The sequence below is a fragment of the Pagrus pagrus genome, assembly GCF_965226575.1.
Source record: "Pagrus pagrus genome assembly, chromosome: 9".
Lineage (NCBI taxonomy): Eukaryota > Metazoa > Chordata > Actinopteri > Spariformes > Sparidae > Pagrus > Pagrus pagrus.
The window spans coordinates 23,454,145-23,479,807 of NC_140193.1; the positions used below are offsets into that span (position 1 = coordinate 23,454,145).

At 40.1% G+C, this 25,663-nt stretch overlaps 1 protein-coding gene across 5 annotated transcripts in view; it reads right to left on the minus strand.

The window, feature by feature from the left end:
• The window catches only part of nalcn (sodium leak channel, non-selective), an 86,804-nt gene that overhangs the window by 50,969 nt on the left and 10,172 nt on the right, over positions 1-25,663 (minus strand). For all 5 annotated transcript variants that reach the window (XM_084361550.1, XM_084361548.1, XM_084361549.1 and 2 more), the window contains 7 exons: positions 25,490-25,629; positions 25,255-25,383; positions 20,943-21,094; positions 19,488-19,630; positions 19,074-19,178; positions 13,492-13,578; positions 410-541 (listed from right to left, as the gene is read on the minus strand). In XM_084361550.1, the coding sequence (XP_084217676.1) occupies positions 410-541; positions 13,492-13,578; positions 19,074-19,178; positions 19,488-19,630; positions 20,943-21,094; positions 25,255-25,383; positions 25,490-25,629 (888 nt within the window). The remainder of the gene's footprint in view (positions 1-409; positions 542-13,491; positions 13,579-19,073; positions 19,179-19,487; positions 19,631-20,942; positions 21,095-25,254; positions 25,384-25,489; positions 25,630-25,663) is intronic.

A 25,663-nucleotide genomic window follows, 5' to 3' on the forward strand; every position in this document is an offset into this window, starting at 1 on the left:
TGTGGTTTTTCCCTTTTCTTATCTCCTCCATTCAGCTGTGCGTGTGTGTGAGAGGTATGGGGGGGTGGCCACACACTCCTCATCGTCTTTGTTGGTGCTCTACCACCTGCATACTGATGACATCGAACCAACCTGCATGACACATACAGCCCAGCGTTGTGTGCACGTGTGCATAAGAGGACCTCCGCTGGAGTGAGAAACCCACATTGGTGCCATTCAACAGGCTTTTAACAAAACATGCAATCAAAAACATTATCTCACACTGTTTTGGTCTAATAAAACAAAAACACAATGCTTGAATTAAAAGCCTCGGTCAAAGGGCTTGTGTTAAAATGAGGGGGTTTGGGTGGATATTTGGAGTTGCAACAAAAAGAAGCATATTAAATTAAAAATACACAAACCATCTCACCTCTGCCAGGTAAAATTCATCATAGTGCCTGCGGTGGTTCTCGCCTTTATAATAGTTGCTAGCGGCAACAATGACGTCCACAGCGACCATGCTCAGGATGAACATGTGGAACACAGAGGACCGCATCAGTTGCTGTGGAAACAGAGATGTGCTCAATTGCAATCAATGTAAATTGCACACAACGGGCAAAGGGGAAAGAAGAAGTGTGTAGAAACTCAATGGCCACTTTCATTCATTTCCTATTAAACTTCAAATTCAGATCTAGATATGAGCTAGCAATGCCATGACGATAGGAGTAGTAAGGATAGGATTGTCTGAGATATATCATCTTCAGTCTGATTGATGGTCATAGCTCAGGCAGACAAGATGGAAAGGATAGGTAAAATGTGCCACTGACCTTAACTTTATTATTCTCACAAAGGGGTTAAGGAAGCAGTGTGATGAGATTTCTTAGGTAGAATTTGCTTTTCCTACTGCGTAAATTTACAGTATAGCTGCATTTTATGTAGACAAATCATGTAAAGAAAAAACACCTACAGAGCTTGTAGAAAGGTGAAGGATTAACAGTATCTATTTTCCTGAAAAACATTATTATAATTGTGAATTAATAATTGTGAAAAATATTGTCGGGTCCAAAATGATTGTTTTGTTTATCTCTGTGTGAGAATTCTGACAGTTGGTTCCAGCTTCTAACAAGGGTTGTGAGTAAATATTGTAACACAATTGGCATCACATGACATGAATGCAGTGGAAGGGTGGAGATGGAATGCCACATTCAATGGCTGAATGTGATCAATAACACCTTTAGTTCAAGATAACACAGGTTGAAATGGCCAGTCAGATGTTTTAATACAGAGAGTCTAATTATTATTTTTACAGGTCCACAAATGTTATGGTTACATAGGTGGTTATAACCAAGTGACATATTTAAAGGTAAAGCAAATTATTATTTATTAATCATGGTCTGCTATTTTCCATTAAGCAATAATTAAATAGCTGGTAATTTGTTTAATACACTTTCAGGAAACTCATAGTTTAGGGGCTTGCTGTAGGGAGGTTAGACAGGAACTAGTTGGAAGTTAAGTTGCATTAACTCACTTCAATTTAGTGCCCTGCTGAGGGAAGGTTAGACAGAAACTTGTGGGAAATTGTTGGCATGATCAGCCGAATTTAAGCAGAAACCAGTTGGAGGTTTCCTGGAAATGTGTTAAAGAAATTACCAGTTAATTATCAAATGCTTATTGGAAAATAGCAGAATATTATTATTAAATAATATTGGTCTAATTTCCTATACATTCTGATTTATTTATTGTGGCAAATTGGGGGTAATTTCAAAGAAATTTCAAATACGTTGCCTGGTAATTACCACCTACTTACCATGAAATTAACGGAACTGTAAAATTAAGTCTTACTGAAAGAATACACGTGGTTGCACAGACGTGCACTCTTTCTTTTTGAAGGTGCCAACCATAGAATGTACGGTATATAGGGAGGTGGAAACAGGCAAAGAGAACCAGCAGATAAACTGTAGGAAAATTCAAAAACAATCAAGATCCTTTCATTGGTTGCTGGGAGAAACATCCACCCAGACAGCAGAATCAGTGTGTATTCAGACAGCCGGAAACAAGAAGGGAAAGGGGCAATAAATGTATGTTATTTCCTGTGGGAATAGCAGTGGGACAGAACGCCTACAACAACATTGCACAATAGAAACAATCATGGCTTCAAAGAATGTGAGGAGAAAAAAAAAAGTTGGACAAAAGCCCACAATCCTCATTTAGACAAACACTGTAACTGTACGTTCCGTTAGAGACAATATGACAGATGTGATCACAGCCTTGAACTGCATGTATGTAGCGGAATGAACAGCTTGTGAGTGGGCAGAATCGCTCACCCTAAAAAAAGACTTGCATGTGAGACTGGCAATGGGAAGGATTGAAAAAGTGAAAAATGAGAGGAAGACTTTAAGACAGATGAAGAGTGTGTTGCAGCATTGCTGGAAAGATCAAATTCGCCCCAGGAAAACGGGACCGCTGCCATCCACCCTCCTACACACAAATACACTTACAGTACAAACTCTTTAGAGTCTCAAAGGGCTGATCTGCAGTCTTGTTTTGTGCTTTGAAAACAAGTGATGATGATGATGATGATAGAATTAGCAGATAAAATTATCTCATTGAACTTGGATCTTGTGGGTAAATTTCATGACGTATTGCTGTTTTAAGGAACCAAATAAAGTGTTAAGAGAAGAGAAGGGAAAAAAAGGATCATACTAATCATGCTAAGCAGAGAGATGATAGAAGTAACATGACCGTTTAGCACTGTAAAATGTAATTGGGAGGAGGTTCAGGTGAATGCTTAGGTCAACAAAGCGTGTGACTCTGACATGGGAAACTGCTGCACCATCCTAAACTTAAAGTAAAATTTAGCTGCCTTATCAAATCTTAATCATAGTGGTGGCAGATCAGGAAGCGTTCCAATCAATTTGTTTGAGTAATGGTCATTTGTAAAGGTCTCGCAGCAGAGAGCACTGACATGCTGCTGAAGGCTCTGACTAAACAGGCATAGATTAGTATATATGGAAGGACTTCACTGAGGATGACACCAATTACACAGTGAAGTGTTGGTGTACAGTTGCACTGAAGTACAAAAGGAACACATCTGCTATGCATACTCATCTAAAAAATTGAAATACCTGCTGCCAACAGCTAGCACAAGCTGGAATGTAAGTACCACCGAGCAACACACTGTATAAAGGCAGCTGAGCTGTCACCCGGCAGCGGTCAAGCCATCCCTCCCCTCGCACTACTGTTTTTCAACGCTAACCAAAAACATAGCAGGGTGGACATTATGAGCGTACGGGACAATGACAGCGAGTAATGTGTTATTGTGTTATTATTGACCAACACACTGGATCTAGGTCCAGTTTCTGTTCTTATTGCATCAGCTAAAAAAAGGATGTCATGTAATGTAAAATGCTGTTGTTCATTGTCACAGTCTCTAAAGTAACTTTACATGTTAAGCGATTGTTCCCAAACCTTAGTGAACCTAGTGTTAAAATAATCCATTAACAGTGTAATAGATTCCCAACTGTATATAAACGCCAGAGTGACAGTCTGACTGCACTTACTCCATTCAGCCACTACAGCTGACTCAAGTTGGGACATTGTCGCTTTTTTTTTTTTTTTTTAAATGATGGTCCTGGAGCAACATTAACTGTGATGTTGCTGGAACAACACCAACAAGGCAATATTAGATTCGCTTTGTACTGACACACCCTTCTCGTGAACTTCTGCACCACTGCAGGAGGTTGAACAAGTTAAACTGAGATGAGCAACATTTTTGCTCTCATAATTTTGTTTTACAGTTGTATTTTTTACTCTTATTCTATCTTGTCTTATCAAATACAACACGCATTTAATTCTAGTCAAGAATGCTTGCCCTTCTTTAAAGCTCAACTGATAGCCCAGACTGACAGCGCTGCTAGCCTTGGGATTGGGTGTTTCTGCAGAACATACACACATGCCCACTCTACACACAGTGGTTAGGCTCCCTGACTGAGATTGGACGTGACAAAGCAGTTTGACATTTCCAGCAACCAGACGCTCTTCCCCATGGGTGTTTTGGCTGAACGGAGTTGTGTGTGTGTGATGTTGTATGTATGTGTGTGTGGGAGAGGGAGGCAGCGAGAGAGGGAGATAGAGGCAAACTGACAGAGAACAGAAAGTACACGTTTGTGCGTATGAAACGGTTGATTTTCTCAAGGTCCTGACGCTGCCCATATTCTCTGTCAGCTTTTGGGAATCACACTGCTAAGAGGAGCTGGAGTGCAGTGTGCATTTGTAACCTCTGTCATTTGGAGATACAGTCTGCCATCCAGCCCTGCCACAGAATAACCTTTTAATCTTTGCCTCACATTCCCTTTGTTTGGTGCACTTCACCAGATAACGCTTTCCATGTCCTTCCCAAGGCAAAATTGCCTCATTTAGCCACCGCAGTTGGTGGCACTGGGACACCATATATGGCTTCAGGATGTCAGAATCAATTTAACAGCATCAGTTGTGGAACAAGATGGCCCTCCCCTGCGGTTTGATGTTTCTTATAGTAGCTTGCGTGTCTCTGAAATCCTTTCACTCTTGTTTGATGGATGCTATTTGCTTGCCTTACCTCTGGCTGAGTCTTTGAAACACCAGGTGCTCACTGTGCACAGGCACAAGCATCTTTACACTCACATGCGCACAAGTTTGAGTTTTGCAAGCAGAAGCTGCACATTAAGTTATGGCTTTGGAATTTAGCCAGTGAACGCTGGCATCTCAGAATCTGTCTGATAGCAAAGCAAAGCTTCATTTCTAACACATGACACAGCTCATTCTGCAAAATACAGCTTGTATTCGGCTCTTATTTTCTTGATGGCAACAGAGTGTACATGATGAAAATTATGTATGCAAATAGTGTTGTAGATAAAAAGACATCACTTCAAGTGGCATGTAAATTGGTATTTGGGGAAACAGTGCATTAAAAATGAGGAGAAATAAACCCTTACTTCTCCTTTCATCAGGCCTTCTGGCTTCTTGTCTGGGTACTTGTGTTCTTTATCGCCCAATCTATGCCCAATGAATTTAAGCAGCACAGCAAAGCCTCACACTCTCCAAAGGCTGCCTGGTCAGTGTGACACAAACTGCAATCTCACTGAAGGGGTGAGACGACTTTCGGCTGTGCTCATTAGAGCTGTTATGACCTGATCTGCTGTCAATACGCATACCAATTACCTGGAGGAGGAGGGGTTATATATTTCATACTTGGAGCATTTCCAATGGTTGCAACTGTAACGCAACCGAGACAGAGAGGCAGACTGACAGACCAATGGCTGCTTCCTCCTGCTCCGTCTGTTATCTAAGAATGCCAAGGAGGACAAATGCTCTTTGCGCTGGTACATGAGACGTGTAGTGTAGCACATGTGAGCATTAGTTGGCAGGATATAGCAGAATTCACACAGGAATTGTCACCAACAGACTGAGCCGTGTTCTGGCAAAATCTCCTGCTACAGTTTTCTTTCTCCTGTTTACTGAGATTAAGAAGAGACTGAGTGGGATTACAGGCCACTTCACTTGATGCATCTCTTCAGTCTTTTCTCTGGCATTTCTTGATGTCGTATAAACATGGTGATCTGTCTTCTGTCAAGGTATACAAGTCTGAATGAAAAGATGTTGAACAGGCAAACCAATTCAAAAGCAGCACAATTTTACTCAGGGCCAACTGTGGTATCAAGACAGTTATTTTAATCTAAAGCCCTGAGCTAAAGGAGTGGGCGTGTACAATCTTGCTGGGTTGAGGTGAGGATCCGGCGAAGTGGCAGCCCCTTGGCTTATTACGACCCTGACAAGAGCAGGCTGACTCATGTCTCTGGCTGGAAAACAGGTCTTAATAAAACATGATGGTCTGCCCGTCTGCACCCTCCTACTCTTAATAATATCCGCTGTGCTTTGCCACCCCTGTGCTCCTATCTAGCAAGTCCTTATAGACTTTTGGTTTACTTCATTTGGCATATATCACTATACGTACATCGGTCTGATTGTAGACTAGACCTGATAAACAATCCAATTTGGTCTCTGTTGTCTGTCAGAGTGTTGATCTCACAGGACTAGTCACATCCTGTCCACTCTCCTCTTGCAGGTGATTTTGTTTCCCATCATACACGTATATCTTCCCTGCTATGCCCCAATACCGTCTTTTTTTCTCACTGCCATTATCTATATCAATGTTCTCACTGTGATTATTTTCCTCCTCTCTTGTTCCTTTTTTCTCACTCAAGCCAATTTCCCTTTTCCCTGTGCCCTCCTTCTCCTTCCAAACTGACCTCAACCCTCAACCCCCTGTGTATGTGTGTGTGAGCTTAAAATGATACGAATGGTGTCACTGAGAATATCCAGAGGGCAAAGATCAGTGGCAGGGGTAAAAGGAGGGTTCCAGAGAATCAATAACCTCTGGCTTGGAAGAGGGAGGTCAAAAAGGTTTTCCTTTCATTGGACTCCATACCCCCCAGTGAGCCACTGGGTTATCCATCACTCTGTATTTAGCTCTGTGGACAGAAGGTTGAGGCAGGGGGAGTGAGCAGCATCAGATGCTCATCGCCAAAGAGGCCATGCTAAATTAATCACATGATCCTCCTGGATTACGAGACGTATGTGGTGATTATCACGTCATAACCTTTCTTAGCAGCTATTTTAAATAAGTTTTAATTATTTACATTCAATGGAAAAAAAAGGGTTTAGGTTGCATTTTAAAGAGTTGATTTTTTTTTTTCAGTCCAGTGGGGTAAACCTGTATAGTCTCACCCAGTATTTTTACTTATAGCAGACAAAGCTCCAGTCTGCAGTGTAATTATGGCATCGTGGAGCACCAGGGGCTAATTAGTAGACCAGGTCTATAGGGAAAGAAACAGGACGCTTCATTAACCTCTGCTGGTCTACATTATGCTGCTACCACCAGAGAAAAACTGAGAAACCCAGTAAAGCACTAAGGAAGCTAAGGAACAGTGGCTGTACTGTTTGAGCACATAATGAGCAGTCAGTGTGATGCAAATACAGTATTATGGGATTAATACATTGATACTACTCTCAGACAGTATCTGTCAATTATATATGAAGCTGAATCCAGGAAATGGTTAGCTTAGCTTAGCATAAACACCGGAAACGGGATTGGCTACCTTGGCTCTGTCCAAACAAAACAGCACCTCTAAATTGTAGAGTAAAAAAGTAACACATTTTACTTTGTTTCCTTAATCTGTACAAAAACTGTGTAAAATGACAAGTTGAGGTTTTGAGACTATTTCTTTGCTGGGTACAATAACTTTCTTAAGTCTTTGCTGGCAATGATAAGACCAACACCCTCTGTAGTAGCACAACCTTTTGGCTTCATATGAGACTCAAACTCTCTGGACAATACTGTGTTTGACTCTGTCACCCAAAATAACTTCCTACCTATTGATGGGTGTAAATAGCCAAATAGCTGATGTGTGAATATTCTCACCCAAGTGACAGACACTCAGACTAATCTGTCTACAGACAGACACACAAATAAACATCTGACAAGGGAATCAAAAACGTTTCTGTGGATGTTCCTGCTACAATAGGTGTCTCCAGGGACACTTTTTGCCAATATGACACACACACAGACTCACAAGACGAAAACACTACAAGCTGACGTTGTCGCGGCTGGTAATCACACAAGTCACAATACTGGCCACACTTACTGACAAGTCATTTCAGGGAGACGACAATAGAGTCGTATCATGATAGATGTTAACAATTGTCAAAGCTTAGTCTTTATTGAGGATTATGACCGTAAGATTAATAAAAAAAACATTGAAAACCAACTGTCAGAGTTGTCACGTAGTTAATCCCTGCATTGAAGACTATTTTGGTGTGTAGCCCCTCAGGAGGAGAAGCTGCCGTTTTCTCTCTGTCTCCAAAAAGAGCAGGTGGTTAATCAATTATGTGTTATCTCCAACTGCTGCAGCCCGTTGGACCCAGGCAGACCCAGACTGACACACACACACACACACACACACACACACACACACACACACGCTCAAATGGGAAGACGTCAACAGGCTGATCGACAGGCTGACAGTCATTCACGCGGAGGCCTGACCGGACAAGTACACGTGGTTTAAAAGACAGTCGGACAGGTTTAGGTTAGCTAGCAGCAGATGAACAGGAGGACACACACAGGCCGCCTTGTCTGTAGATAGCGCCCACCTGCCAGCCCTGAAACATTTTAATCATTTGACGGCCAATTACTCTGGAGCCAGGCAGAGCAGAACAGAAACTCACACTTCACTTCCCCGGCACTCGCAGATGGCCCTGCAGGCTGGATCTCCACTGCCTGTCTTCACTCTACCTGTCTACTCAGCTAGCACTGCTCCCGTCTGATATGGGCGAAAAAGCAGTGGAACAAAGTGTTTAGCAAGAAGGAGAGAGAATGGGATATCTATCATCAATCAAAAATGATACCACTGCCTTCTCACAAACTCTATTACAACGCCAAAGAACAGAAAATGCAGTAAATAGCAAGAGTGCTAAAATATGTGGGAAATTCAGATAATAAAAAAGTACCATCTGCAGCACAAATGTTCTCTCAAGTTTCAGTGTTTTTTTCTAATTAGATGCAGGGGCTCTTGCTGTCTCCTCATGTTTCTCTTCATTAGCTATCAAAGCACATTTTGAGTGGTCCATGCCACGATGCAGTTCACAGCAATTTACTTGTCTTAAAAAATCTTGTCATTTTTAAATCAAATTTGATTTTAAAAAAATCAGCTTTTCAACTGAAAATCTGTAAAAGCAGAAAACACTAGCTTATCTTATGACCCCTCTCTGTGATCTGTGGAGAGGCCTTTGTGGTTTGGATTGAACAGCTGGGTTAGATCTTGTGGTTTCTTGATACCATCAGAAAATCAAAACCCTTTTAGTGGTTTGATGATTTGACATGCCACGAGATGTTGTCAGTGTGTGACTGGCAACTGAAAGCAATGGGTGACTTTTGAAATCAAGCCCTACCGTATACGATGCATGTCAATGTCACCCTCAGTACTTTTCAACTTTTACACTACTTGATTATTGTTTTCCTCATGCTTGACACTTGGAGTCATCAAATGGATTTTAGTGCCACATACTCATGCTCTATAAGCATGACAGGTGGCTGTTATAGGAAAGTAATTTCATCGTTAACAGAGAACAATTTTCACTAACAAAAAAACATCAATTAGAGCATTATGGAAATAGGCGCGAATAGGGGTTTGAGATGACAATAAGAGTTGTAAGAGTGTAAATGAAAACATCCCTCACATAACTGTGCCACTATGCTAAATCCTCTAAATGATGCCAAATAATCAATACAATCACTTGCAGTGAAATGATGGGATTAAATCATCCTTATATATCTGTTGCAAATCTCATTACAAGTGCAGCATCGTATGAATGTCTTCACACAAGTGTGGTGAACAGTGTGGCTCTCTACTGTAGGTTTTTGACTCCAACAAATAACAAATACAGACTGTGTCCAAGGCCTGGCTAGTAATTCAGGAGGAAGGGTGACCAGATGGGACAAATTAAGATCACTTTAAACAGAATCAGCTTTTTCTTCCAAGGATGTACGTTCATACTGGATGTTTTTACAGTAGAAAATGTACATCCAATGCCATAGGAAGTAGGGTGCTGTTTCTCTAGTGGCAGAAGGTAAAGGTGTGAAGATAATGTATACAACTGTGGACACACATGTTCCTGTGTCATTTCAGACATCTTTTGTTTTTTTTTATGCCCCCCTGCTGGTGTAAGCCATGGCCAGAGGCATTACAGTTTCAGGTTGTCCGTCCTTCCCATTCTTGTAAAGACAATATCTCAAGATCATTTTGAGGTTATTTCTTCAGATTTCGCACAAATGTCACATGTGCACATAGTCGGAACAGTTTTAAATACAACATTGCTATAACTGAACTATAATGTAATGATAAGTGTTCTACATTTGGTAGTTCTACATTTGGTAGAATCCACATAAAGCAGAAAACAAGTGCTTTTTTTCAGGGTCATATCACTTTACATCAACTAAATACATCTCCACATTTCAAGGGTCAGTATAACTTTGTGTCAGTTTTTAAAATGGTAAAATATGCATGCACCTCATATACAAAAAATAAACTAAATTTGGTGGTTGCCTGAGTGTCAAGAGAACTCCAACAACACCGAAGTTCAATACAATGACCTGCTGCTTTCTTGAGACAAATCCTTTAGCCACTCTGTCTCAGTCATTATCCCATTTTTTGTTTTTTTTTGTTTTTTTCCAACTCTGCAACCTTGTAGCATTGCGATAAATGTCTTATGTAACACTGGCACACTGACTATGAAAAATACTCCCCTTATATGATTGTAAAGACTGATTGAAGGGATGATTATTGCTTTCTGCATTTCTCTCTTACTATGGTGCTTTTCATGTGTCCGGCTGTCTCTGACAGGATACATCTATCACAATTTCTGGGCCACTGCCCAGAGCTGAAACGGTCCCTGTGATAGAGGTGTGAGTTGTTCTACACTCTGACCCACTAAAACGCTGTGCCACTCAGTCCATCTCATAGGAAGGCAGCCCCGCAAAGTCTGTGTCCTTAAGGCAATGTTCAGGCTAAAAATAGCGCTGTGTTTAAAAAAAAGGAAGAAAAAGGGAAAGGGTTGTGTTGGTGTAGGTCTGGTGTTACAGGTACCAGTGACACGGTTTGACTAGTTTGATTACTAATCAATGAGTTTAAAGGTGCAATAACTTTGCAGCATTTTTTTTTTAACACTCTTGAAAGTTACCATGTTGAAAACCTTGTTTCCCGACTCGACTCTTAAGCCCAGTTCAGACCAAAGATTTGTGCCGAGACAAGTTGAAACTTGCAACTACTTGCCATGTGCCAGTCTGCAACTTTCTGAAAACCAGCCAGTTCACACCAACACGACCAGTCAAGATTGGTGTATCATCTCAATTGCAATGACTCTTTGTGCTTCCATGTTAACCGCTGTCTTTTCAGGCTTTTTTATAACTGGATTTAATTTATAGAACCTTGAAATATGAATGAACACAGTGGTAATGATGACATTTGTGAATAAAAGGCATGTGCGTTGCAAAGCCAGTATGTGGGAGAGAAAGAGAAAGTGCGGTGCAGAGAGGTATGGTTAAGTGAGAGAGAGAAGGCAGTGGAGAGTGGCTATGAATGTAGTACCGCAATGGAAAAGCAGTGAAGTTGTCAATTAAGCAATAGGTACTGATTACATTAATTACATGCATTAGGTTCTAAAACCAGCCACCAGCGACGTGACAAGCTGAGTCGCAGGCAATACCATCAGCCAGCTTGAGTCCAGCTACACTGGGTCAGTTCACCCTGCGGCAACTTTCCCCTGCAATGTCTAAAACAGTTTTGTTGCATTGCGAATCTTTGGTCTGAAATGGGCTTCACAAGGTAAACAGCAGAATTATGTAATTTACATTAAAGGGGAATTCCTGTATTTTTATACCTGGGCCTTATTTTTACATGTTTTGGTGTGTAAATGATTTATGCTTACCTAAAATTGTGTAATCAGTAGATAGCCTCAGCTGGCAGCGGTTGCAATCGCTGCAATATAATCCTTTGGGGCAACTCCGACCATCAAAGCAACATTCTCTGAAAGTGCTTGTTCTATCTGCTCACAGGCTGAAGTTGTGTTTCTACGTCTCTGACAACATTATGGATTCAATTCCTAAGGAGATAGGCCTTTTTGTGAAAGAGTAAGATCCTTTAAGTAAACAGAAACACAAGTGTCATTCAAGGAAGTCTCGCACTAAAATCTCGCGAGCTTTGTGATCTAGTTATTGCCTCAACTACATTGTCAAAATCAGTTAAATATTGAGTCATGATTTTGGAACTACAATTCTTGCTGGCGATTCCGCAAGGTAAACTCCAAACTACTCATCTCTCATGAGATTTCTGAACAGACTTGTGTTTCATCGTTATAAAAAAGTATCTTGCTATTAAAAATCATCTCTGTAATGTTTTCAGACACTAAGAATAACAACCTCAGCCTGCCAGTGGCAGAAACAAACACCTGGAGCGGACGTAACTTTGATGGTTGGAGTTGCCCAAAAGGATTACATTGCAGCCATTCAGCCATGTTGCAGCTACCGGCTGAGGCGATCTTATAGACTGATTCTAAAACCTTTGTTAAGTGTGAATCGTTTACACACCAAACATGTGAATATAGAGACTAGGTTTAAAAAAAAAAAAAAAACAGAATTCTCCTTCAAGTAAGCGTGTGTGAACGTACAGCAATTATTAGGTAGCGCAATGCTTAACTGATTGATGTCATTTGAAGCCATGTTCAACTTTTTAGCCAGACGGCCCTGCATTGTTTTGCCAGAGCCCTACACTATGCATTGACTTCACCTTTTTGCCAACACAGTTGTCTTGTTGAAATGGAAGCTGTGTGTTTTTTCGACACAGTGCTATTGTCAATCAGAACATGGCCTAATGCCTCAGTCTGTTAACCTTTCATTCCATTGTTAGAAGTGGTCTTCTTCTTGGCACAGGATGACAATAATAGCTATTTCAGTATGAGGGAATGAGGCAGATGAAGCAGTCTTCGGGTGTTCTATGAAACAGAGCACAGGGCTCAAAGGAAAGTCAGCCGTGTTTATCCCTCTGGTTATCCCTCTATCTAAATCTTCCCTCCAACTGATGATGAGGCTCTGGGGGACATGCTGCTTTAATGGAAATCCTGCATATTTCACGTTCTATCTTTCTTCTCTCATTTCTTCCCGTCTTCCTTAACCCATTTCTCTATTTTTATTTGTGCTCTCTTCTTCGCTCACTTTGTGTGTGTGTGGCTCCTTGAAGCTTAGCTCTGGAACAGTATTTTCTCCACGAGGGCTTGTTGACAGCTATCCTCCCTCTCATAGCCGTAGACTCCATTGGCAGTCTCTCACAGCAAGGGCCCAGCCTTTTACATTGCACCGCTATCAACAGTGGGCCAGCTGTAAGCAACGCCCGCTGCTTTCAGCTTATCTTTAAAGCCAAACCATTTGGATCACACTGACCACGAGGCAGCAGCGTAGTCCGTCATGTAGACGTCATTTAAAACCCATCCATCACTGGAGCAACATCATTAGTGCTGCTCTACACATCAAACATGAGCCTCCCCCCATTTAAAATCCCATCATTAAGTAGGTTTGACACAGCCATTGATGACAAAGACAAATGTGAAAACAATGAGGTGATACTGCATGTGGCACTTGTTAAACAGATGAGGTTTACTGATTCTCTATTAATGCAAAGCATTTCAAGAGAGAAATCTAAATATCAATGGAAAGTGTTGGACACACAAGTGAATACACACACACACAGCTCAGCCTTTATACTTGAGGTATGTTCAGGTGTCACCTTTCAAATAAGCTGAACATTTTCCGTAGAATTATGCATGCATGCATGTGTGTGTGTGTGTGTGTGTGTGTGTGTGTGAGAGAGAAAACTACTTCACACCAGCAGCATCAGCAGCATATTAATTATGTGGTGTGTTTACCTGGAGGCAGGCAGGCGCTCGGCCATGTGGTTTGTTGACGTCCACAGCTACAAGCTGCCATCCCCCAGCAGCGTCTTCATGGAACATCTGTGGCACAAGGACAGCACATGAGGGGCAGAACACACACAAAAAAAACCCTGCACACCATTCAAAGTACTGGACCAAACTCAAGCACGCACACCTACCCTTTGGCTACATCTTCATAAAACATCTGTGGCCACAAAAGAAAAAAGCTGAAGGCATCACACACACACAGATTCATGCCCACACCAAAACAGCACGATAGCTACTAAATACAGTATGTAGGCCTAAGGACCTAACACCAGAAATAAAAACAAACCAGCAGCGGAGACTTTCAAACTCACAAGACAGCTGGCTCACTCATGAATATCAATCATTCTTCTAAAGAACGAACACAAACAACTTAGTAATAAGCACTATAATGACAATTAGTTTTTTAAAATCTGATTCACCCTATAATTAAGTAAACTTTAATTTAGTAGTGGAGTGAACTTGTTAGTGTTAGTTTCCGCTAGTTGCCTAACCTTGCCGTAAGGTATAGTTGCCACTTGCTAATATTTTACCAAGACCAACCGTCTACAGCCAAGCTAGAGGCTGGATGAGACTGGCACAGCAGTGATATAAGATGAATGTTAATGTGTCAGAGATTTATAAGAAGAACTATAAACCAAATGCAAAGTTGGTGCCTACTTGGTCCAATGAGAATTGCTTGCCTCGGGCATATGCTAGAAGGTTTTGTAGCTTCCAGGTTCACCCCCTGGGTATGCAGCCCATTAAATGTGACATCATAGATTTGATTCGCGTTCGGGCTTGAAGAGATATAAAACCATTATTGCAGTTTGTTTGCAGTTTGAGGTTTCCTGCAAACAGTTTTACCGACATCTCTTTTCTAATGGTGGTCTATGGGGAAAATGCTTTTGGGGCCGCAGGGGAATTTTTAGCATCAATACTACGGTTGGTGGTCTGCATACTAACATGCTCAAAATAGCAATCCTTACATGCAAATGTTTTGCAGATATAGTTTACCATCTTGACCATATTAGTTTAGGATGTTAGCATGCTAACATTTGCAAGTTGTACAACAGAGAGTCCAGTTGAGGCTGATGGCAATGTTTTTAGTTTTGCGGGTATCTAGCCATAAAGTTAGCCTTTGGATAAATGTAAATTTTGACCTGGTTGTAGCGTTAGATGAAAAGTCAGAGGATCAACTTTCTGGGGTTTTGGAGATTTCACCCAAAAAGCTTGCCAATCTCATGGTGTTCCTAGATGAAAAGTCAGAGGATCATCCATGTTATTAGGATTCATCATCTGGGAATCGTGAAAGATATTTTACAGAATAAGTAAGAACATTGATCTGCAAGGGTAAAAGTCATGGGATCAACAAAGTCAATTGGATTAATCCTCTGGGGACCATAAATGGTTACATTTGTTGACATATTTCTGTCTGGACCAAATTTAAGGGAAAAAAGAACGTTGCCACTGAACTACATATAATCCAGATTTTACATAATAGTCCAATGTCAAAGTTATATCTGGCATATGGGAGGTAGAAACCACAAACAGAAACTGTTTTGCATGAACGTCCTTAAATATTCCCTTGACATTTCTCTGTGCACTAGGCAGTGGTTTACTTCACTGAGTATCATTAATACTTGCTGAAATGCTGAGAATGACAAACAATCCAACTGTGAGAACTGAGTGAAATTTAAAATGCATTTTATTCATTTCTGCCTAGCACATCTCAGCAGGCCAACAGTGCCCAATCCATTAAAGTTATGCATCACCATCTTGTTTTAATATAACATGACAAAGATAAAATAATCTACAATGTTGATGTCAAACAGTTGATATCTTTAAACTTCAGACAAACCAAAGAAGCCTTCAGTGTAATTCAACCTCAAGTTCAGCCCTTAATTACAACTCAACTCTTCAAAATACAGAACAAAAAGCCTTATCCTGTGAAACAAAGTGGATTTAATAGTCATTGTCATTTTATCAACACAGTTAGGCTTTACAGCCTAATCTCTATTAAAAGCCTTCATAATCTGGAGACAGTATAGCAAAGTCATTGAATGGGGAGTGTGGTACGGGTTGTGTCTCCCAGGGCCACCTTAAACCAACCTTTCTCTCTAGGGAGCAAGAAGTGGGGAGCATATTGTTTCAGCCTCTGTGATTGACAGTTAAGTGTTAACACCACAGCTAATTAGTTTTCCCCCCTCTAAGATAAAGATTGGGGCATGACGATGTGATTACAATTAATTTTGATAATGAAAAGAAAGACTAATTGTTTTCAAGGTCATAGCCGCATATACATGCCAGTGGCACCAGTCTGTTTTCCATCATGATTGAAGTAACAGAGGTTTTAGCCTCATGTTTTCTCAAGACAGATCATTCTAATGACTGAGAGGGAATAACAGCACAGAAAACAGTTCACTGCTAGTCTCCATTATCATTCAAAATGTCAAATGTTTAAAAGGGATTTTGGATTGTTAGCAAATACAATCCAAAAGATATGCTTCGGTGACAGGGCAATGATAGCTTTCTTTTCAATCAACAAATATCTGCTAAATACAAAGACAGAATAGTACATCACCCCACAATATTCTTTATTTATTGTTGTATTCATTAGTGTTTTAATCGGCAACTGTCATAATGAAGTTTTATATTTTTTGTGTGAATTTTAAAGCCATTCAGCTCCGACACAAGTATTATCTCTAATTTTCTGCCTCCTGCCTCCTTATTTTCGCAGTTTTCAAATGCAATGTAATCACAAATCATACATTTTACGAGATACTTTCTCGTCTAATTTTCTTTGCCTCAAACCCACTTCCCAACAATCTTCGTCAACCCAGTGTGCACTGTAAGTGTTGAGGAGGCAATCAAATGCCTGTCACATTAAGACAAAAAGAAGCATTAATCGAGACGTGAGTAATATCTCCTTTCATACCTAACGGGACATTTGTAAGACAGCTAAACGTTCAAACTTGAACAAAATGTCAAGCCAACAATAATCACTGACATAAATGGGTCGTTCTAGACTGAAAGATGGTGAGGAATCTACAGGCATTTATAGAACCTCCAAAAACTGTCAAACCATTTTATTATTATTGCTTTACCCTCACCCAAATCATTTCTTTATGAGACTGAATATATTTTTTGGACCATAAGGTCTGTCAACATTACTTATCATCTCTCTTTAGTGTACAGTAAATCCTTCTATAACCATGACACTCTACAATCACTGAAAACTGGAGTAAGACGTTTTGAGGTGACAATCCTGTAATGACAAGTGCTGTATCGTACGCAACTGGACTTGTTTCAGTTACTTTTTAAGAAACTGAAACAAGTCCTGCAACCTTGGCTATCTTGTTGTATCGAATTATTTTGGAAGCAATGTATTCCTTAATTAGATAGCAATAATAGAGAGAGGACAGGAAATGAAGGAGAGGGATGTAAGGGTCAGTGTCTTAACCCCTAAGCCATGTACCTGCCACTTTATGCTTTTAATAAATAATGCAGACAAACTATTGTAAAATCTAATCTACCTTTATATTTAATACATTTTTGAAATAACTAACTTGCCACTGCCAACACTGCTACTATTCCTGGTCGATCACATAAGATTTCATGACCCTATGCAAAGTAAGGCTAAGCCCGGTAGCCCACGTGTCCTTCAACCAAGGCACATCCTCCAGCTCATACTGGTGGACCCCTGAAGAGAGTATCCCTCTAGTTGGTCCTGGGTCTACCCAAGGTCTTCTTCCAGTTAGCCTTACCTAGAATACCTCTTAAGGAAAGTATCCTGATAAGATGCCCAAATACCAAGGAAAGCCAAGATCCTTTCAGAGGTCCAGCCTCCTTACCTTGTCCCTAAGGGTGATACCAGAGGGACATAAACTAATTTCAGCTACTTGCATCTTCAATCACATTTCAGTCATTGCCCAGAGCCAGTGACCTTTAAGAGTGACTGGAGTACAGACTGATGAATCAGAAGTTTACCTTCCAGGTCCAGCTCGCTCTTTACCACAGAAGTGAGTTCTTTCCTGTTGGTGATGCACTACTCTGCTCGCTTTATCTGGCCCTTACTTTTGAAAAAACCCTGTAAGTCCTTTACCTGAGTAACTTACTCCCAACCCATAAAAGGCAATCCACCATTTGCAGACAGAATACCATGGCATCAGAGTTGACTTTGATCCCAAATGTTTTACATTCAGCTGGTGGCAATGGTCTGATGAAGCAAGCTAATGCATTCAAACGACAAAAGACAGAGGTCACCCGAGTGAACATTCTCCACCACTTTGCATTACCATGGGAATGCTTCCATGGAAAACAAAAACAGATACAGAGCCATAGATCTTCCTTCACTTCTGTCTCAAGTGAAGTCCTTGGCGATAAGAACTTCAACCAGACATTTCAAGATCACCCTGACTACATTTTTTGGTTTACCTGGTCTGTCTGTCACCCTTCCAAGCCACTGAGATCATGACATTAATTGTTCATCCATGGCATATAGCCACACCAGTCTAATTCCCCGCACCCTGGTCATCTCCAAAAAGGTCCATCCCTTGTTCAAGAGTTCTGTTTTAAGAGGTGGTGCAATGAATAGTGTGAGTGTGAGTCCTCTTTCCTCAGAGAGTTGACATTTCAAATCACAAGGACTGTATGAACCAAGCCTTCGCCCACCACGTGCGTACCTGCGTCACAGGTGGCTGAATAATTCTGACTAATCTGCCTACTTAAAGCAGTTTTGTTGATTCTCCCGGCCCCTAAGGACAAAAGTGGTATGAGCACCTCTGCCCTCTGTCATAAATATGATGATATGACAAGCATGTGCATCTGTTCTGAAAGTGAGTGAAAGAAAGACAAAACTTGTTTTTTAAACACAGTTGATGCAGGAGGCGTAGCAATAAGGTTATTGTATCTTTTTATGTAATATTAGTAATTGTAATATGAGGACGGTGAAACAAAGCAAACTTTGTGTTAGTGTTGTACAGTACCACCCGAATACAGAGCAGCTTCTTTCCTCAGACTGTGAGACCCCTCAATTCATCTTAAGCATCCCACCATAAAAAAATGTTTTCGTTTTCGTGACTTATCCAAACCGGATAAATCCAAATCCGACTGGTGACGAGCATTAAGAAAAACTCTTTTTTTGATGTTATGTAGGTCATATACTGTAGAAGCATCAGTATTAAATTAAAACTGTTATGGCCTATTATTATTGAGGCAGTTTTATCTTATAGCTAAAATCACGTGGTCTATGGGCCTTAAGCCAATTTTGATGTAAGTTGAGGTATTTATTGATGATCATGCACTCTTGCACCCTTAATAAAGCCATTCCTGTCAAAATGTGTTTGTGTCCATTCCTTTGATTCTTCAGAATTCATGCAACATTGATGAACTGAATTTTGATGAATGAACAGATTTTATTTTTGCGCTGTGTACCAAGATGACCGGCGTTCAACGAATGTTTAGAATCAAGTCAGTTTTAGGCATCACACGATGTTGTCCGTGTGGCACAACATTGTCAGCTTGTTTATCTGTGAGTGTGATGGTTGTACCTGTGTTGTAGCAGTAGAAGTGGTGCTGCTCCTTGAGCCCCACATCTGCTGAAACTGCACTCTGATCTCAGCGAAAGTCTCGATGATGACTGCAATGAACACATTCTGGAAAAGAGAAAAATACAGAGCGAGTGACACAGAAACAGTGAGCGAGAAAGAATGTTGTGACAATTAAAAATAAATGACTAAGTGCAGGTTCATCTCTTGGCTTGCTTTCACTATAAGTGACATGACATTCATTCTCTCATTAGCCAGAGAACATTCTACTAACAAGGGGAAATGGTTATGTTTTTCAGTGAAAGATTAAGTTATGTCAATTAACCAAAACCTTTCGGTGTTCAGCCATCCCCTGTTGCCATGCTGTGGGAGCTGAAAGCATTTTGAAAAGTGCAGTAGTGAGATACTGGCTCTCACCTTGACGAGCCATGCCAAGAAGAAGATGAGAGTTATAAAGTAGAAGTAGGAGCGCCAGCGAGGGAAACTGTCAATGGCTCTGTACATGAGGAACACCCAGCCCTCCTGTGATGCAGCCTCATACACGGTAAAGATACTGGTACCTAAAGGAAGACAGGCAGAGGAGTCAGTGACATGAAAAGCAGACGCTGTTATTGAAACAAGTGTCAGTATTGGTCTTTTGCTTAACACAGCCGAGGTCCATGAGCCTCACATCAATTATCATGCTTCCCTTCAGACTAAGCCTTTCGGAAAAGACAATACCTTGAGTCTCTCTTTTTATCTATAATGAATGGACATTTTCTGACTGAAAATAAAGGAATCCTTTCATATGCTCATAGTTCCCTTTATTACAATGACACGCCTTAAAGTTTGGCAGACTGATTAATCTGATGAAATTATCTTTGATGCATGTCTTTGTCACTGTCACTGACACATTTGGTGAGATGTAGCTAATTAAGATAAATTCTGTTGCTTGGCCAATCTAAAAAATTAAATTCTTGGCTGTTTTCTCCTTAATGTGCTCTCTGCAAATGAACTGTCTGTACTTTTAACACTCAGCCAAAGATGATTTAATCGGGATAGAAACACCACTCCAACTCCAATGTTTAAAACGACTGTAAGTGAACCGTGTCCTTGTCTTTCTGTACATGATTTTAAGAGCGGTAACCAGCAGCTGACAGCAGCTGTCAAGTGTAACTGACAGAGGGCTGGAAGATCAGTCGCAGCAGTTGGAATCTTCCAATTTAACCATTAATTAAGCATATCCTATCATTGTTTTACAACTATAGTCTTAACAGCTCTGAATGGGCGCCACAGGAATTCTGGGTATCGGGGCTAGAATTAGTTACTAAGATATCACAGTTTCTGTAATTTCATGAATGGCCTATTCCTTCTGTATGGATAACAATAAGAACAGTACATCTCAATCCTCAAAAAAAATTTTTTTCGGAGAGTTTTCCGACAATGCACTTCAAGCTTCACTAGAAGACACTAAAACATAGATGAATATCTATAGTGTTTTGATAGACCATCACATGTAGGCTGCAAATGGCACTGAATGTGCTATAATCCAGTCTAGAATGTCTAAATTAAAGTACTGTTTACTGTGAAGCACTCACTCTCCTTCACGGCTATCTACAGATTAGGGCGCTGCACTGTGCACTGACACTGGATTTAAGAACCATTCAGCTGATAAGAATGCAGGATACTGCTGAATGACACAACTTTGTGCCAAAGCCGGCACATGCAGCACATTAGTTCTCACACAGTCATTCTTTCACATTTCTAAACAAAATATACTATAAATTAATATGTGAAAAATAAAGGAAAACATAAAGCACTTCATGGAATTGGATGTGTTTGTTGTTACAGACAGACAGTTTGAATGAAGAAATGTTAGCGTCCAGTTCATACCCAGTTCATTGAAGCCACTATAGCCGAGCTCCTGTCGGCTGAGGCCCAGCTCTTCCAGGTCCACACATTTGAAGCCATAAGGACACTGATAGCCTTCCCCATCAGGAGAACAATGGGTATCTGGGATGGCCAAGCTGTTCCATGTCACTTCACTGACCAAAAGAAAAACAAGAAAAAAATTATTCAGTGGTATGTGTGCAGTGTTGTCATGGTTTAGGTTTTTGGTTAGTCATTTCTCGCTTTATCTTGTAGATTATATCCTCATATATCATGTTTTACTTTCCGCGTCCTGTCTTTGTATTGCACAGGCAATATTAGCCTGTGTATGTTTGCATCGTATTGCCTGAGCACACACACATATAGAGTACACATTGCCCCTCCTCCCTCTCTCCCTGTCTCCCTGTCTTTTAGCCACAGGTGTTATTCCAGGAGCTGCTTGATTCCTCTAATGAAAATTAATGCCTTCAAATTGGCTGCCCAGACATTCATCCAAATTGTTTATTAAGGGGTACAGGATCAGAGGGGATAATTTATTGCACTATCACAAAGGGCAATCAGAGGCATAGTGATGAATCCCGATAAAGCTAATTATACTGGGCTGAATAATACCACTCTGTCTTATCAAAGAAATCGCTCTCTTGATGACAAAGGGGAGACAAATGAAGACTCAAATGAGAGACCAAATGTCCAGTAATAACGTGATATTAATAATTTGGGTTAGTGAAATGAAAATCAAAACATGTCAGTGATAAGAAATTATTTATGGTTGGTTTTCTGAATCGCTAATTTGATCGAACCAAGATTAATTTGTAAAGCTTTGCATAATTGAAGATGTGAGGTTCTGTCAATAACCTCTGGCCAGCTCAGCAACCAACCACCTCTTTTTGACACACAATACACAGAATCAGTGGGTTTAGCACATGAAGGAACGTACTAACATACAATTTGAAATCAAACTAAATAACATGTTTTATTATGTCATGACATGAGACATGCCTACATCCTTTATAATTTTACAATTACATTAATTGGTTAAAATATCTAATTACTTTAACAATGATCAAGCATTCATTTGTTTGCACTGTAGCAATAATCTGTCTTTTTAAAAAAAAAAAAAGCGAAGAAGATTTTTGTATTTAGAATAACCCTCAAACACACATACCACAATGTCCCTTTAAAGAAATCTACAAAACACAAATGTCAGGTTCAGTACATCTAATCCATACTGGACATCTGTACATCTATGAATGTTATTCACGCAATGGACTTAAATAGCGATGAGGTCAACTGCAGAAATCTTGACATTCAGAAGAGGAGACCCTGCTCTGTTCACAAATCCAAAGCCATTTTCATCTAATATCCATAGCAGAAAATGTCTCCCCTGCTATTTTTTCCCCAATTTCGATCAAATCCCGTGTGTCTCAAAAGCGAGGGAGCTTTGACTTTGTGCCAAGGGCAGATAGAGATTAGACACATCAGTCCTCGTGTGACATATTTCTAAAATACCCCATTAGACGCATGTATATATGAGGGATTTAGAAAAAGCACAGCAGCAAACAAATTAGATACGCAGCTGCCACGCCACTTTTGGAATGATGATATAGAGAAATGTCAGAGCTACAAACGTGAGAATGTCGAGAGCTATCTCTCCTGTTACTAATGGTCAATGTATGCAGTGTCCCGAGGGTGCTCAGGCACACAATCAGTAAGGAGAGATAGATGGGTACTGTTGAGCAGGGATGAGCTTAATACACAGGCTGAACAATGTAGGAAATTTTAATTATTATAATTAGTGTTAGCTCTCCCTGCAGCCTGGGGCTTTAACCATGATGGTCGCTTCCCCCATCTTTTCTGTTCTCTGTATCATACCATCATCATCCTCAAGTGAAATATTCAATTCCAATTCAAAAACCTTAATAAATGCGTTTAAATACATTGATTGATTTGTAACACACTGTCACCCCTCCCCAATACCACATATTTCCTAATGTTGATACCCGTGGGTTTTTGTAGAATTTTAACATTAAAAATACTGTTCATTTCCCTTTAATTAAAATTAGATTCCTAAAATTAAAGACAACTAAAAAGTAGGGTCCTTAAATTAAACACCAATGAGTATTTTAATTGAATAATTTAACAATTTTCCCCTGAAAAATGCTACAATGTGACCATAGTGTATGTTCTCACCTGCCCACAAGAATATGCTGATCTGGAGTTCAGCATATTCTTGCAGCAGGAAACACAACAACTCAAACACTGTTAATTACAAGCTTTGTGATACTTACAGCAAATATTAATGCCAATATTTGCTGTAAGCATTTAAAATATTTAAAAGCAAATGTATTTTGCTAGATGACTGAATCAATAATAAATAGACATTCTTAACTTTAAAAGGAGGTGATATTCTAAGCTTGTAGTACTCCGATGGTACTCCATTTTTTGCTGCGTAAATTGCATATAACGGTGCTCCTGTCAACAGTTCGATGTGGGTGTTTTTTGAAGTCCCAATTCAGTGTGTTTTGGTATTTTTATTGTTTTAAAAAATGGGAATTTTATGTCATCCACCAAGCTTTGCCTATGGTGTTATAGAGTGGTGTTGCTCCTTTAAGAACAGAGCAGTTTGTAGTGGGTGAGTGGAGAGCTCAGAGCGCCCTGCTAATATCCATGCTATCTGTATCTGCGCTATTATGCTAATGATGTTTATCATAGTGAAACAACAGTGTCTGGTAGCGATGGTATAACATCCGACTATTAACCACAGCCCATTCTTGGTTTGCTAAAGTATGTTACTTAACAGTTGGAAACACTGTCTGGAGTGGGCTCTTTCCATTCAGTATGCTCAGCAGCATTTAGTTATCTGCCTCCATCATGTTTACAAAGCTGCTGTGGAACATGTTCAGTGACATAAGGTCAAGGGGCGTCATAGAGCACGATTAATCTGCGTTATTTTTATTTTTACAGTTGATTTTTTCTCTAATTAATGAATCAAAATTAACGCATTATTTTGACAGCCCTGGAAAAAAAAACCTGACCAAAACAGCTGAATACTGGGTAAGACAGAATATTGTGCAGAGCTGCTGCTCCACATCAAAAAAAGCCAATTTAATGTGTGAGGCCACTGCTTAGACGGTCACACCAAACTGATCACACAAGATGAGAGGCTGTCAGGATGTGTCAGACTCAGCTCAGCAGGTGACAGTTACTGACTGATCAAGCTGACCCATCATTGATTTGCTTTGCAGTGATTAATTAAAGCAGGATGTCACAGCGTGGCGCGTAAACAGGACATCATTTGAAGTTTTTTGCAAGAGGGAAATATCGTTGGGTCTGTCAGTTACACAAACCTGAGAGGGGGGCAAGTAACGAGGCCAGACAAGTAAGAGGCGGATGCTTCTTTGAAGTTTCTTATTCCACACACTGTTCTTTGTCTTTTGTTGTACAAGAAGATCTATTTTCACAACATATCCTATATCCAATATCCTAAAGGGGTTGCCAAAGCTTTATTTCTGTTAGAAATATAAGAAATGGTAGACTATGAAATAAATACAAAAGAGCCCAAAAGTATAAATAATATATTGGATATATGATATGTAACATTGGCATTTGGATTGTGCAGACCCTTAGCAGTGTTTTGCATGGGCAGATTGTAAAACAAGCTAAGTGATTACTTTCATTATCAATAAATCTGCCAATTATTTTACAATTGTTTTAACTGTTTCGTCCATAAGTTGTCATAAAAACAAAATTACGTCTTCAAATTGCTTCTTTTGTGCAACCAACAGTCCAAAACCCAAAGATTCTTTATTCACTTTTGCAACTTTACAAGCTACCAGCTCTGAAAAAAAAACTCATTAACTAACAAGTAACATATACTAATGAGCACATAGTCTGCAGGAAAAACTCTCAACACTGATGATTGAGCCGACAGCACATTTCATATTCTTTAGTAGCAGTAGTCATGGGCTATTTATGTTTTGATCAAATATGCTTGCAAGTGAATTACCTTTGATGGACTTTGATACCCTGTAATGCACCGATTAAATGTCTGGCTGAATGCATTCAGGCTTGCATATGTCAGTACCTTGTGTTTGTACTAATGTGGCTCTGCTTTGATGTTTTTCACTAAATGTTGGCCATAGTCCATATACTTAAAAACATACATTCAATCTACATATCCTCTAGCTTCTAAAGTCACTTCCATAAAAGCGAGGAAAGACGGCCTCCATCATTGCAACCAAAAAAGTTAATTAAAGAGCCACAGGATGACAGTTCAGTCACACTGCTTAGTTGAAACAGGTAACTTGGATCTTACTTTTTCTGTGTTTCATTTGTAACGCAGTGATGGTTGAATGTTCCAAACATCTGAACCCCCAGAATTCCATAAAGCAGGAGGAAAAACAGCAGGAAGATGGAGACACTCCAGATCTGTTCTCCTGATCGCCTGTAAAGCAGAGGAGTTGAGAATGGCACATATGAAGGCTATATTTTTTCAGGTAGAACTTTGACACATAACATATTAAAGAGAAATACTCATGACAGTTTTGTACTTCAGAATGTTAGTTATGCGGGAGCGAGGAAGCTCAAAGCGGAAGTAGATCCTGAAGGCCCGGATCATAATGAGCGCTCGGGGTATCCTCAACATTCCCCATGGAGACATCTGATCCACAAGCTCTGCTATTTCAAACACCTAAAAGATAGAGAATGGATAGTGGTTGAGGTCA